The 12,865-nt window shown below is 39.6% G+C and overlaps 1 protein-coding gene across 4 annotated transcripts in view; it reads left to right on the top strand.

Annotated features, from left to right (window-relative positions):
• Positions 1-4,155: 4,155 nt before the first annotated feature.
• The window catches only part of STXBP5 (syntaxin binding protein 5), a 207,442-nt gene continuing 198,732 nt past the window's right edge, over positions 4,156-12,865 (top strand). For all 4 annotated transcript variants that reach the window (XR_004442912.1, XM_033235135.1, XM_033235134.1 and 1 more), the window contains exons 1-2: positions 4,156-5,108; positions 6,393-6,490. Coding sequence is in view for 3 of the 4 variants with exons in the window: in XM_033235135.1 (XP_033091026.1) it covers positions 4,956-5,108; positions 6,393-6,490 (251 nt within the window). In the remaining variant the exon portion in view is untranslated. The remainder of the gene's footprint in view (positions 5,109-6,392; positions 6,491-12,865) is intronic.

Genomic DNA, 12,865 nt, shown 5'->3' with positions numbered 1-12,865 from the left:
AGAAATTACTCGGGAGTCATAATTTTGGAAATGAAATTGCAGTACCACACTTTGAAGTGCTCAGGGCAAAACTCGAGGTATCATATTTGCCTCTCCTGTCTCTGATACCCCCATACCATCAGCAAATCCTTTTGGCCCTATCCTTAAAATATAATCCTGAATCCAATCCCCTGTGCACTACAACCACTTTTAACCATTCTGGTCCAAGCCACCAACCCCTTGCTCGATTATTGCAGCCATCTCTTCACTGTAGGAAGAACTGACAGTAGAAGGTAAAAATGGCAAGTGAAAGATGGCTACAATGATCTCTACTTTCTTTTATAATTAGATGCAAGTTGTATCTAAACTGCTATCAGAATATTTGATTGCAAAAACCAGAAATATAATCAAGCTAATTAACACAAACAAGGAAAGAATGTCTTAAGGTTCCGTAAAGAATAAGACCCAGGAACCAGAAAGTCAGAAATCAAGATTCTACTCTCCACCTCCTTGGGTCACTGGTGGTCAGTCTCTGTCATCTCTGTGTCTTCTTCATCCTCCCAAGTTCTGTCTAAGAATGTGTACACTCAGCTGTGGTATGCAGGAAATAAAACACACTACCCAGCCCTAGGACAACATGGCTTCCTTCTCGTTCAGATTAATTTGTAATTTTGTAATCCAATTCTAAATTCCCAGAAGATGATCTCTTGGCTTGCCTTATTTCTGATTTCTGCCTCAGATCCTAGCGGTTTGAGCCAGGAAACAGGGGGACCTGATTAAAACAGGGTTGCCCAGGCCCATCATTTAGCAGGGGCTAGGGAACCCATTCAGAAAAGGTGGCTTGAACTAGACAAACCAATTAATTAACATCTCTGCTGCAATTTCCAAATAATTTAAATTCAATATTCTGTTAAACTATGTAGTGAATTAATTATTGTCATACACACATCCTTCGGGACTCAATAAACGGAAATTAAGTCAATAAAAATGAATGCTAGCAAGTGAGGTAGATTTATTCTACTTTCCAGAAAGCTTTTGCCATTAAATAATTTCTCAGTAAAATGTTTATTTTCAGTTTCTGCCTTCTCCATCTAAATCAGCATCCAGCTTACCTTTGAGATCTGTACCAGGGCCTGCATTAGTCTGGTAACCTTTAAACTGGATAATGAGGACTGACAGATTCAGTAATGTTATGAATTCTTGGTCTTTAGTCTTCTGCACCTGTCAATTTCATATGCCAACATTCTTTTAGCATATGTGTGGTTTCATTTTCTTAAAAAGTTGTCTTTTTATTTTCATTGTGTTGGCAGAATATTGTTTAGTGCCACCTTGACTCAACTAAATGTAAGATATATATTTATAATTTGTCAGTGGTATACTGTTACATCATCACATTGTGGTCCATTCTTCAACAAACAGGTAAGAAATAATTTCATTCAGGAGAATGTCACCTAAAGGCAGAAGCTGTTTAACTGCTTGAAATCAACATACTTACTCATTCATTCAAATAAAAAAATAAACACAACTTTTCTGAAAAATTATGATGGGTAAAATTCTCCGTTTTGTGCTCAACTTAAAAATGAGTAATATAGATTATTTATTTTTAATTTATTAAATTCTAAACTTAAAATGTTTAATTAATTTCAAGTACAATACTTAAAATTTCAGTTCTAATTTGAAAAATGAATTGATTCATTCTAACTGACTTATAAGAATTACTGTGAGTTTGAGGATTGATTATTTTATCTTTGCTATAATAAAGGTCGTTATTTTGGGCCATTGTTGGTTTTGGCAATATGGATTTCTGGATAAGTCCCAGTGTCCCTGAGCATAGAGAGGATGGATTGCAAGTTCACAAAGGTAAGCTATATTCATCTTAAATTCTAGGTATCTACTAAGAACTGAAATTTTAAGAATGTCAGAATGAGTTCATAAGTTGATGGAAAAGATAGGAGTATAGAAATAAAAACAAAAATTCTAGAGTCAGAAGTAGGAAACTGGCTTAAATTGGTGACTTTTTGAGGTCCCCTTTACCTCAAGGATCCTGATAGTAGAACAGGAAACTGACATTTTTGAGTGTCTACAGAGTACTAAGCAATGTAGTACAAACTTTTCATATTCTTTCTTTTCCCCCTCCAATTCATTCTGATGAATTTCTAAGAAGAAGGTGGTGTTAATCTCATTTTAAACCTGAGTAATCTGATCCCTAGAAAAATTTAAAAATTTGCCCAAGATTACACATATTACCATGGCCTGGACTGAAGTTCATGGCTGGCTAACAACAAAGCCTTTATTTTCCCACTACACCACAAGGTCTCTCAACAAGAAGTTGTCTTTTTTTTCCAGAAAGTTTTATAATCCAATGATGAAAAATTATCCAGTAGATTTTAGACCTAGGTAAGTAAAAAGGCAGATTGTACAATTCTATGGGGTTTTCATCTGTCTGTTTTGCAATTTTCCCCTGTGGAGTCACATGTATTTTTAAAATGCTCTTAAGGTAATTCTGAGGCTCTCCTCCCCATGGTCTTCCAATGGTCTTTGCCTTCTGTTTGCTTGGTCTGCTCCTCCTTATCTGACATGATCTATAGTGGGAGTCACTATGTCCAAGCCTTCCTGGTCAGTTAAGTGGCCCTCTGCCGTCCTCCTTCATTATTCCATCATTGAACTCATCACATCGTTTTACAATTACTATTTATGTTAAAAGTCGTCTCCTTAGACTGTGGTGAGCTTGCTGAAAGCAAGAATTGCATTCTCGTGTCTTTAGTACCTAGTACACCGCCTGACAACAAAATGTTAGACAAAAAATTCAGAGCCACTTGGAAATAGTTTAAGAATGTTCTCAAATTTGCTTTACTGGCCGTTGCACCCAGTGAATCAATAAATATTAAACGACAAATCAAAATTTTGTACGTTCCAAATGTAAGACATTGTCCTGGGATGCGGAAGCTGCAGAGTGGACTACATTTCCCGAAATCCCTGGGTCCAGTCGTAGTTGGTTCGCTGCTTTTGAATGCTGGTCACCTCAACCAATAGGGTGACGAAAATTTCCTTAAAGGAGAGGGACCCGGCCAATCACAAAGAAGAGGGCGGGTACTTCTGACGGTTTGGAACTTAAACCCTTTGTAGCGCTTCCGTGGCTTTTCCGCAGACCAGAGCGCTCGAGGAGTCATTTGCCAGGAATTTATACCCCTCTCCCCGAATTAGGATTAGTCTCCCTGCACTTCCCTCCTTCCTTACGTCTTTCCTATTTCCACATCCTTCTAATGAACTACCTGTGCTTCCGTCCACCTGTCCGGTTGAACGCACTCTCCGGGAGGTTTCCCCAGTCCAATCTCTGTCATTGCCAACTTGAGCCAGGCATTTGTCTCCAAGCATCCACGCGAGATGGGCAGTGCGGCCGCGGAAAGATCTGAGCAAAAACTTCATCCTATCCCCCTTTCCCTGTTCAAGAGTGAAGCTCCCAGGAGATTACTGAGTGGCTAATCAGCGTCAGGGCGGATTGAAGGTTCTGAACCAGAGCGGCAGCGCGGCGTTTCCTGCCACCCGCGCTCCTCCCCGGCGAGCGGCTGGGTGCGGGGTAGTGTCACCGGCCGGGGCTGACAGCGGCACTGGAGCCGTTCCCCGCTGGCAGCCTCTTCCATCCCAGCAGGTACCTGTTAAGGCCAGACACGTTCCACCAACAGTCGCAGCTGCGGGAAAGAACCCGTTTTTTCCCCTCTAGGTTTCTCTCCTTTCCTAGTACCTAAGTCCATCATCCTCCTGCCACTGACATAATCGTTGTCTAGACGTTCTTTTTCAAAACTCAAATCCAATCAAACAAAAACAAAGCCCGTCAAAGCAAGAACAATAATACTGCAGCTAGCGGCCGGGAGCGTGCACCCCATTAACGGGGAGAAAGCATCAACCCCTGCTGTAAGGACTGAATTGGAAAGAAAGGTTTCATGCTGCTAGTTAGTCGTCAACATTTTTACTATGCCAGCTGCAAGAGAAGCAGCTGCATACTCTGGCAACTCGACTGGGGTGGGAGAAATTTAGCCAGCGTCTGGGATTTTCGCAGATAATTTAAGCCCCAGCTTCGCTCCCGCTGGGGGCTCGGGGCCTGCGGGGCCAGGGTGGGGAAACTGGGCTGCGGCGCGCATGCGCAGGTCCTGCAGCCCCGCTCTGGGGAGGCCCTGCTGCCGCCACCGCCGTGGCCCGCGCTGTAACCGCGGCTGCCGCTGCTGCTCGGGGCGGGCGTTGGTGTCGTGTGTTGAGGCGCCCTGTCAGGCGAGGGGGAGCAGCTGGGCGGGGAGGGCCGACTGCCTCGGCGGCGCCTGAGGAACGCAGCCGGGCTCGGGAGCGGCGAGGGCGGGCCGGTGCAGCGGCGGAGGAGCGAGGCGGAGCGAGGCAGGCGGCGCGGGGACCCACCCCAGGCGCCTAGTGTGCGAGGCCGGGCGGGCAGCGGCTGGGAGGCCGAGCGGCGGCCGCGGACAGAGAGCCGGCGACCCCCGGGAGGAGGAGAAGGAGCCGGAGGACGCCCGAGGGACTGCGGGGCCGGGGCGGGCGAGCAGCGGCGCGGCCGCGGGCCATGGACGCGGCGGCGGCGGGGGCGAGCCGGGGCGGCGGCGCGGCGCAGAGTCCGCCCGCGGCCAGGTGAGGCTGGGCTGAGCGGGCTCGGGCGCCGCTGCCACTGCTGCTGCTACCTGGCCGCGGAGCGAGGAGGCGGCGGCGGCGGCTGAAGCAGCGCCGCAGCAGCCGCGCCAAGCAGCGGCGGCCTCGGAGGAAGAGGGGTCGCCGCCCGGGGTTCTTGCGGCCGCCTCTCGTCGTCGCAGTATTTCCTGTTCGGATTATCTTTTGCTTCCCCCCAGCTGCCTCCTGCCCTCACACCCCCACTCCTCCGTTTCCGCGGTCGAAACTGCCCTCGGCCCCGGGTAGTCTGCCCCGTCCGGGGACCCCCTGCCTCCCCTCCTGGGCTGCGGGGGAGCCCCTCCGAGACCATGAGGAAATTCAACATCAGGAAGGTGCTGGACGGCCTGACCGCCAGCTCGTCCTCGGCGTCGCAGCAGCAGCAGCAGCAGCAGCATCCGCCTGGGAACCGGGAGCCAGAGATCCAGGAAACGCTCCAGTCCGAGCACTTTCAGCTCTGCAAGGTGAACCGAGCGCGCAGCCCCGCGACGCCGTCATTGAAAAATTGGGGTTGTTTTAAGGGGGCTACTCGGGCTTTACATGGGAATGCAAGGGAAGAGAACGCCAATAATAATAATAACTCTAATAAAAGGCTCGCTCCTCCCCTGGCAAACCTTTCTTCGGTGGGTTATTTTGGAGATTGATATCTTTACTCCTTCTCGTTGATTTTTCTCTCTTCCCTTTGCACATGCAGCAATCAGTTCAAGGTTGCTTTAAACTGTTATCCGACCCTTGATTTGTATTCTGACACCACCAGTAATAACCTGGAAGCTTTTATATTCAAGCGTTTTAATATGATTCACCAACTTCGAAGTTTCCTTTGGAAATGGTGTCTAATGAATGTTGTTTATCAAAAAGCCAAACCTGTTCTACCACACCTTTGCTCATCACTTTTCCCTTAAAATGTGGTGAGTGGCTTACGATATGAAGTCGTAGGGTTCTTTTTATCATTGTTTTGTTAAAAAGTTAGTACTGAGATTTTTGCCTGTTAGTGGCACGATGATTACCATAGCGTTCTGTAATTCAGAAAGAATGATGCAGCGAATTAATTCACCAGCTGTTTAATAAGAAACACAAACTTGTCTCGGTATTAATACCTGCCTTTCTCATAAATAGCCATGTATTTGTATGTCAGAGTTTCTTAAAAGTGTGTGTGTGTGTGTGTGTGTGTATGTATATATGTCTAATGCCCTAAAATGATTATGGCCTTAATAGTAAATTGCAAAAATATATGTTGTACTTATCTTCATTCTGTTACAAGTGTAAAATGTTGGGATAGAGGTTTGATTATTGCTCTACTGAATGCTTGACTAAAGTAATTATATGACAGCTTTTCCTTAGAAGTACTTGCGTTAGCATCCAAATAAAATAATGATGAAATGAATACTGCCAAAATAAAGTATGAATTGCATTTAATGGGTTACAGAATTTTGTACTATTGCAAACTTTAGTCATTTGGTGTCGGATGTAATAGTATGGAATATTAATAAAATATTTTCTTCTATGGAATACCAGTATGGAAAAGCGAAATTAAAGTATATCGCTGGACTAGGTTTTTGTTTCAGGTTCTATGTGAATGACTTTGTGAGTGTAGGTTTCACTTATTTTTTTTTAAAGCAGTAAGTGCATGTGTATGTGTGTTTTGCATCAGTGGTAGTGGTTCTACATTCTAACGCCTCTGTTGACTTTTCTATTTTTAAATTTCGCTTGCTGCCTTGGTTGCTGTGATGTCACTTGCCCATCCCTAGACTGTTCGCCATGGATTTCCCTATCAACCCTCAGCCCTGGCCTTTGATCCTGTACAGAAGATCCTGGCAGTGGGAACTCAGACTGGTGCTTTAAGGCTGTATCCTTTTTTTAATTTTATTTTTTAACTTCTACTTTGTTCTCCCCAGTCCTTCTGAGGATTAGTACCAAAGAAAATTTTTATTTTCCTGTTGGTGTGATCAGATATATACTATGAGAAATCATGTGTTGGCTTTTCCCTTGATTATAATTCAGCTCATATACTGCTGTGATGTTTCTCAGCTCTTCGTTTATAGTAGCTAAACATATATCCAAAGAGTGGTCTGAAGTTTTGTTATAGTAACTACTTTATTTGTAAGGAGATAGAAGTTTATACGGAAAAATATATCTGCTTATATTGTTGGTCTGATGAATGGGGTATGTTAAGGATGAGATTTAAAGACAATTTAAAAAATATTATGCATGGTGGATATTGAACTTATGACCTATTCTAATAAATTAGAGATTGGATTTGGATCTGAATTTGGTTGTTTTTGATATGTCCATGTAGAAAAATAATTAGCAGAAGATAAATGCAGCAAATTAATTTTCTATAAAGTTATAAATGGTTAATACTTCTACCATTTTTTAGAGCATTTTCTTGAAAAATGCATAGGGTTAAATTTATTCTCTCGATATATTTTTTCTCTCATAGTCTACATTTGTTATGTATTTGTAAAAACTGTTAGGTTACTATACATTAAACTACTAGTATAGAAAGAATTTTCCTGGTTATGTTTGAACTATGTTAGTTTTATCAAGCATTTTTTTCAAATACTTCAAAAGATTTTTTTCAAGATAATTTTTTAGTGAGAACAGTACAGACTACTCACTTTCTATTTTTATATTGAAATGTGTTTTCTTTTACTGTGACTTTGAAACATACTTAACCGAAATATATTCTTATTTTTAAACTTAATAAGATTTGGATTCATCCATCTGTAGGATATCTACTTCCTACATATTAATGAGTAATGTGTTGGTGATAAATAGAAAAAAAAATCACTAGATGATCTCAATAGACATTATTATTGTCAAAAAAAAAAAGGAAGAAAAGAAAGAAAAGAAATATGGGATAAGGGAGGAGCTTTACTCCTTTTCATTTTAGATTTTTCTGGTTCCTGAGAAGGAGCGAGGGAATCTGCATTTGAGTTAAACATGTGCCAGGCATTTTACTTACATTTTAAGGTCATTATTTCAAAGAAGTACTATGTGAAATATATATATATATATAAAGATAATGCCTCAAGTTTTATTTGTGATTTAATGTGCTGTCTTCAAAATGCTAATAGAAGTTTTAGGATGGACTATTGAACTGTGTTACTAAGTGAAATCTACTATACATAGTAAATACTATGCAGTCATACCTATATAAGCGATAAAATCTGACCAGGCTAGATCCGAATCTGTTAATTTCTGAGACAGTATGTTTCAAGTGCTCTTGCCCAAATATCTAGATGGTTATGACCAGAATATTTTTTGGCTTCAATTGTTTAGGTATATTTATTCCTAAACTCAATGATCAAGACCATCCAGTTTAGGGTTGTTGTGTGAAGACGAGAATGAAGTTACTTTGTCAGTGTGGGTCCTGAGTGTTCAGCAAAACTCCATAGTAGATAAGACTAGTATAGCGTTGGATCTAGATGCATTCTTTGGAACTGAAAGCAGTTTCTTTTTTTTCCCAGCAAAAGAATTGCATAACTGGACTAGAAGAAGGAAAGTGAAGTTGAATTAAATAAGCTATTTTTCCATTATTTTGCTTTTCTTTAAAATGAGTTTAGGTTTTACTGTTTTCCCAGTGTGGTCTCGACATTCTTTTGGTAAATAACTTTTTTTCCTTGTAACAGCCAAACTAGCCCTTTTATAATTTAGTATAATTATAAGTGAGTACCACCAGCAGGGCTGATTTTATAAAACCAGATTCTTAGACAACACTTTTACCCTAATGCTTTTGAGTAATTGAGATGGCACAAAAGGTGTAAATTGTTAGGCCTAGTGCTAATTGCCAATTAAAATCAAGGATCAGGTGGCCAAAATTATCACTTGTATATGACTTTTGGTATACTTTTTATAGTTAAATATGTGAATAAAAGTGAACCTGTAATCATAGTTTGCAGTTATACTCTAAAATTTTTTTAGAACCTCCTTACTAAGAAGGAAGTCTGGAAAACTATTTACCAAATTACTTTCTACTTTGCCTTTTTATGAGATTTCTATGAACATTCCAGAGTGATAAATTGGCTTGCTTGCCAGTAATACCACCTAGTCATTCCTTCTGTTGAGTTTAAGTAGCAGATGAGCTTATGAGCTTTATTTATTATGGTTCTGATTTATAGAAAATGACTAAGCCCTTTTTATTTTATCTCATTTTCCATATATGTGCTTTAAGATATGTGTTAGTATCTTTTTCTTTGTTATTTTTGAAACTAGACACCTAAATTCCAAATCTCCACATTGGTTTAACATGCAGATTTACTACAAATGTGTATTTATTAACTTGGAGCTTTCGTAGATTTTCCTATTGTAATTGGTTTCTTTTGATACTTTATTCTCTTCTTATGTTAGACTCTTGTAGTCTGTAACACAGTTATCCTAAAAAGTTATCACATTTTAGAGCAGAAAATGGACTTCTAGATAAAGTATTTTCCTTGCAGATTGAAAAGTAGGCGATGTTTTCTGAAGTAAGATTAGGCTATTACAATTTCAAATGTATATGTAGTTTAACTGATGAATGTCTTCCTAAATGTCAGAAGACTTTACTAAATTGATTTATTTACTCTGGTTTAAAACCAAAAAACCAGACAAGAAAGATATATCTGATAGCTAATGTTTGTAGATAAGGATTAATGAAAAATCTGAATTCTTTAATAAGATATAACAAATAATGAGGCAAAATAAATTAAATGTATTTGCTACATTAATGTATAGCAAATGACAGATGATATAAATATGCTGAATGCTAAACCTTGACTTCTGGAGAGAATATGAGATTGAAGAATGAAGTATTTTTAATAATGCTATTGTCTTTATCTAGACTTCTGATTTACTACTAAAATTTCAAATTTCTTCATACTGTAATGTAATCATGGGTTACCCTGATATTATTTTTAAAATAAATTTTTTTCTAAACACAATGAGGTCATTTTATATGTGAATATTTCAAGGACTGAGCAGAAAAATGGAATTTCAGGTTTACTGAACTTGTGTAAGAATTTGAGGTTTAAAAATGAGTTGTCAAATTATTATCGAAGAACCTCATTCATTGTCTTCTTGACTGGTGGAAAATACAGTGATATAGACAATCTCTGTTTTGATGAGGCATGGGTTGTCTTTTATAATGCTTGCTGGAGACAGACTTACAAAATGATTTTTTTACCTTACAGTTGATTTAACAAGCACTTGAGTGTCAGACAACATTAGATTATAAATTGTGGCCTGAATTCTGGTTCCTCTCTTTCCACTAAATAATTACATATCCTTGAATTAGTTTTTTTTCCTTACTATAAAAATGAAGATGCAGTATTAAATGATTTCTTCAAGGAAAAATTTTATGATTTCAAGTAGCTATGTATTCTTCTAGAGGAGTAATACAAAAGAAATGAAAATGTGGTCCTTCTCTTCAAAAAGTTTCCAGTTCTAACCAAAGGACTGAAACTAAATAAGCAGTTGAAATTAGAGAATTATTTGGGGCTCTACTGACATTACACAAAGTCAGGTTACATGTAAATTTGTTGCATTTGATGAACATTTCTATACATGGGTAAATAAGGATTCAGAATGACAGAGAGGAAGGAGTAGGAAAATTATTCTAGGCAAGGAAAACAGTATGGGCAAAAGCATGGAAAAGGGAATTATGCTAGTTTGGAGGAGTACTAAAGAGGCTGGTTGGAATAAATGAGTTAGCAGGAGAAATAAGGAGGCTGTTGAGGGTCTTGAATATTAACCTGAGGTATCTGCATGATGTTCAGTTAGGAACTGTAGTTATGTAATAGGAGATGCTGACAGGAAGAAAGTGTGATTTTTTAGCATGATTAGTGGTGTAGTGGTATCGTAGATGAAAAGAATGGACCAAGTGAACCTCACAGAAAACTATTAATCCATGTAGGTAGTAAAGTGGATCCAAAACAGGGGTGGCAGAATGGGAATTGGAGAAAGGCTCGACTTGTTTATATAAAATCTTAGGGAGTAACTAAAGATGATAAGGCTTTGCAAGTAAAGTAATGAGGCAATTATAAGCAAAGTGAAAAACTTGGCAAAGAAGTGGCAGAGAAATGTTGAGTTTGAAATTATGTTATCTTTAACTTTTATTGTGTTATCATTTTGAGAGAGGAGCCTAGACTTCTTATTTTAATGTGAGAATTTGATATACTTTTACTGTTTGGTTTTGTTTTTTTTTGGCTGGTCCTTGGTGATTTCCAGGATTTTGTTATTGAATTTATGTTTAAAGTCATTAGTAGCTGTTTGGCATTGTCCATTTATTTTCTGTCAGTGTTTCTCAAAGTGGTAGCTTTTTGGGCAGGATAATTCTGTAGGTTTGTCCATTGCGTTGCAGGATATTTAATATCCTTGTCTCCCACCTACTAAATGCCCATGTTGCCTCCCCTGTCAATGTGGCAACCCAGACCCTCCAAAACACTTCCAGGTGCCCCTGGTTGGGCATTTAGCCCAAGTTCTTCACCAGTTGAATAAGAATAATAATGCTACCTAGCTTGTGAGGTGATTGTCACGGTTAAATCTACTAAAATGCGTGTGTGTAGCTTTTCCGATCATGAAGCGATATTTTGGTGGATACATCATTATTACATTATTATTATAATACATGATTATTATCCATATGAGAGTTTTTCTGTGGCTTTAATTTTCAGGTCCGTCATTTCTCTCAGTGAATACTGAGTGGCAACTGTGTAGGAAGGCCTCCATTTCGTTTATTTTTGTAGCTAATACAAACTTTGAGGAAGAAATATTGAAAAGCACTGTTCTTTTCTTTGAGTTTGTTTTTAAAATAGTTGTATTCGGCCGGGCATGGTGGCTCACGCCTGTAATCCCAGCACTTTGGGAGGCCAAGGCAGGTGGGTCACGAGGTCAGGAGTTTGAGAACAGCCTGACCAACATGGTGAAACCCCATCTCTACTAAAAACAGAAAAATTACCCTGGCATGGTGGTGTGCGCCTATAATCCCAGCTGCTCAGGAGGCTGAGGCAGGAGAATCGCTTGAATCTAGGAGGCGGAGGTTGCAGTGAGCCAAGATTGTGCCAATGCACTGCAGCCTGGGCGACACAGCAAGACTCCATCTCAAAAAAAAAAGGTTATGTTCTTCTCAACCACAAGTTTTCAAAATTGCTACTTAGATTAATGTGTGTGAAAGTTTCTCACATATAGTAAATGTTAAATTAATTAATGACTTTCTATACTGTACTTAAAAGATAGCATTAGAATATTTTGACTTGCTACTTAATTTTATTCTATAAAACATAATTATACTATGAAAAAAATTGGAAATGATTTTCATTTGAAATAGGCTAAAAGTAAAATAATTAGTTTAGAATTTAGCCAGTGTTTTTTCTTGTTTGTTTATTTGTTGTTTTTTTTTTGAGTGGGGGTCTCACTCTGTTACCCTGGCGTGCAGTAGCAGGATTATAGCTCACTTCAACCTCCACCTTCTGGGCTTAAGCAGTCCTCCCACCTTGACCTACCAAGTATTTGGGACCAGAGGTGTGTGCCACCACTATTTTGTTTTATTTTTGGCGGAGACAGAGTTTCACTGTATTGTCCAGGCTGGTCTTGAACTCCTGAGCTCAACTTGCCAAAGTGCTGGGATTACAGGCATGAGCCACCACGCCAGATTTTTATCCACTCTTCTCCCTCCCCATCGTTTTTGTTCATAGCCACTTTCCTCCTCCTCCATCCTTTTTGTTCATGGAAGAGTTTTGGTCATTTGGAATTGTAGTTGTGCAGGAGAAACAAGGAGCTTGAAATACTCAGCTCATATCTCAACTCTTAGCTCCTCATTCAAGAGGACATTGCATAAAAGGAAGAATGAGTGCTGTATCAGCTGTAAGTTGTGATTCTTAGCATGGACTACTGCAGCAGGAGGAATAGGCACATTTATTTCAGAACAACCAGAAATGGAATCTGCTTGGAAACAGTTTATTTTGCATTGGATTTCTTGTGGAGGGAAACAAATGTGATAAAAGCCATGGAATTGAAAAGAATAGGTTAACTATTGGAGAATCAAGTCCGTGTTTTGTAAGCCTTTCTGCTCTAAGTAAGATGAGTTTTTTTCTCTTTTAGATATTCTCTTTGTTTTCTGTTTGGTTTTCAGTATGATTCATTTGAAATTACAATTTAATTTTGCCATCCTAAAGGAAAAAGTAAAGGCACTTTGGAAGAATTACCATTACCTTATTATTAAGAGATTCTTGTTCTAATAATCTTC

Source organism: Trachypithecus francoisi, unplaced genomic scaffold (assembly GCF_009764315.1).
Source record: "Trachypithecus francoisi isolate TF-2019V2 unplaced genomic scaffold, Tfra_2.0 Lachesis_group15, whole genome shotgun sequence".
NCBI lineage: Eukaryota > Metazoa > Chordata > Mammalia > Primates > Cercopithecidae > Trachypithecus > Trachypithecus francoisi.
The sequence above is the reverse complement of the archived record's forward strand: the minus strand, read 5'-3'. Positions and strand labels throughout refer to the sequence as shown.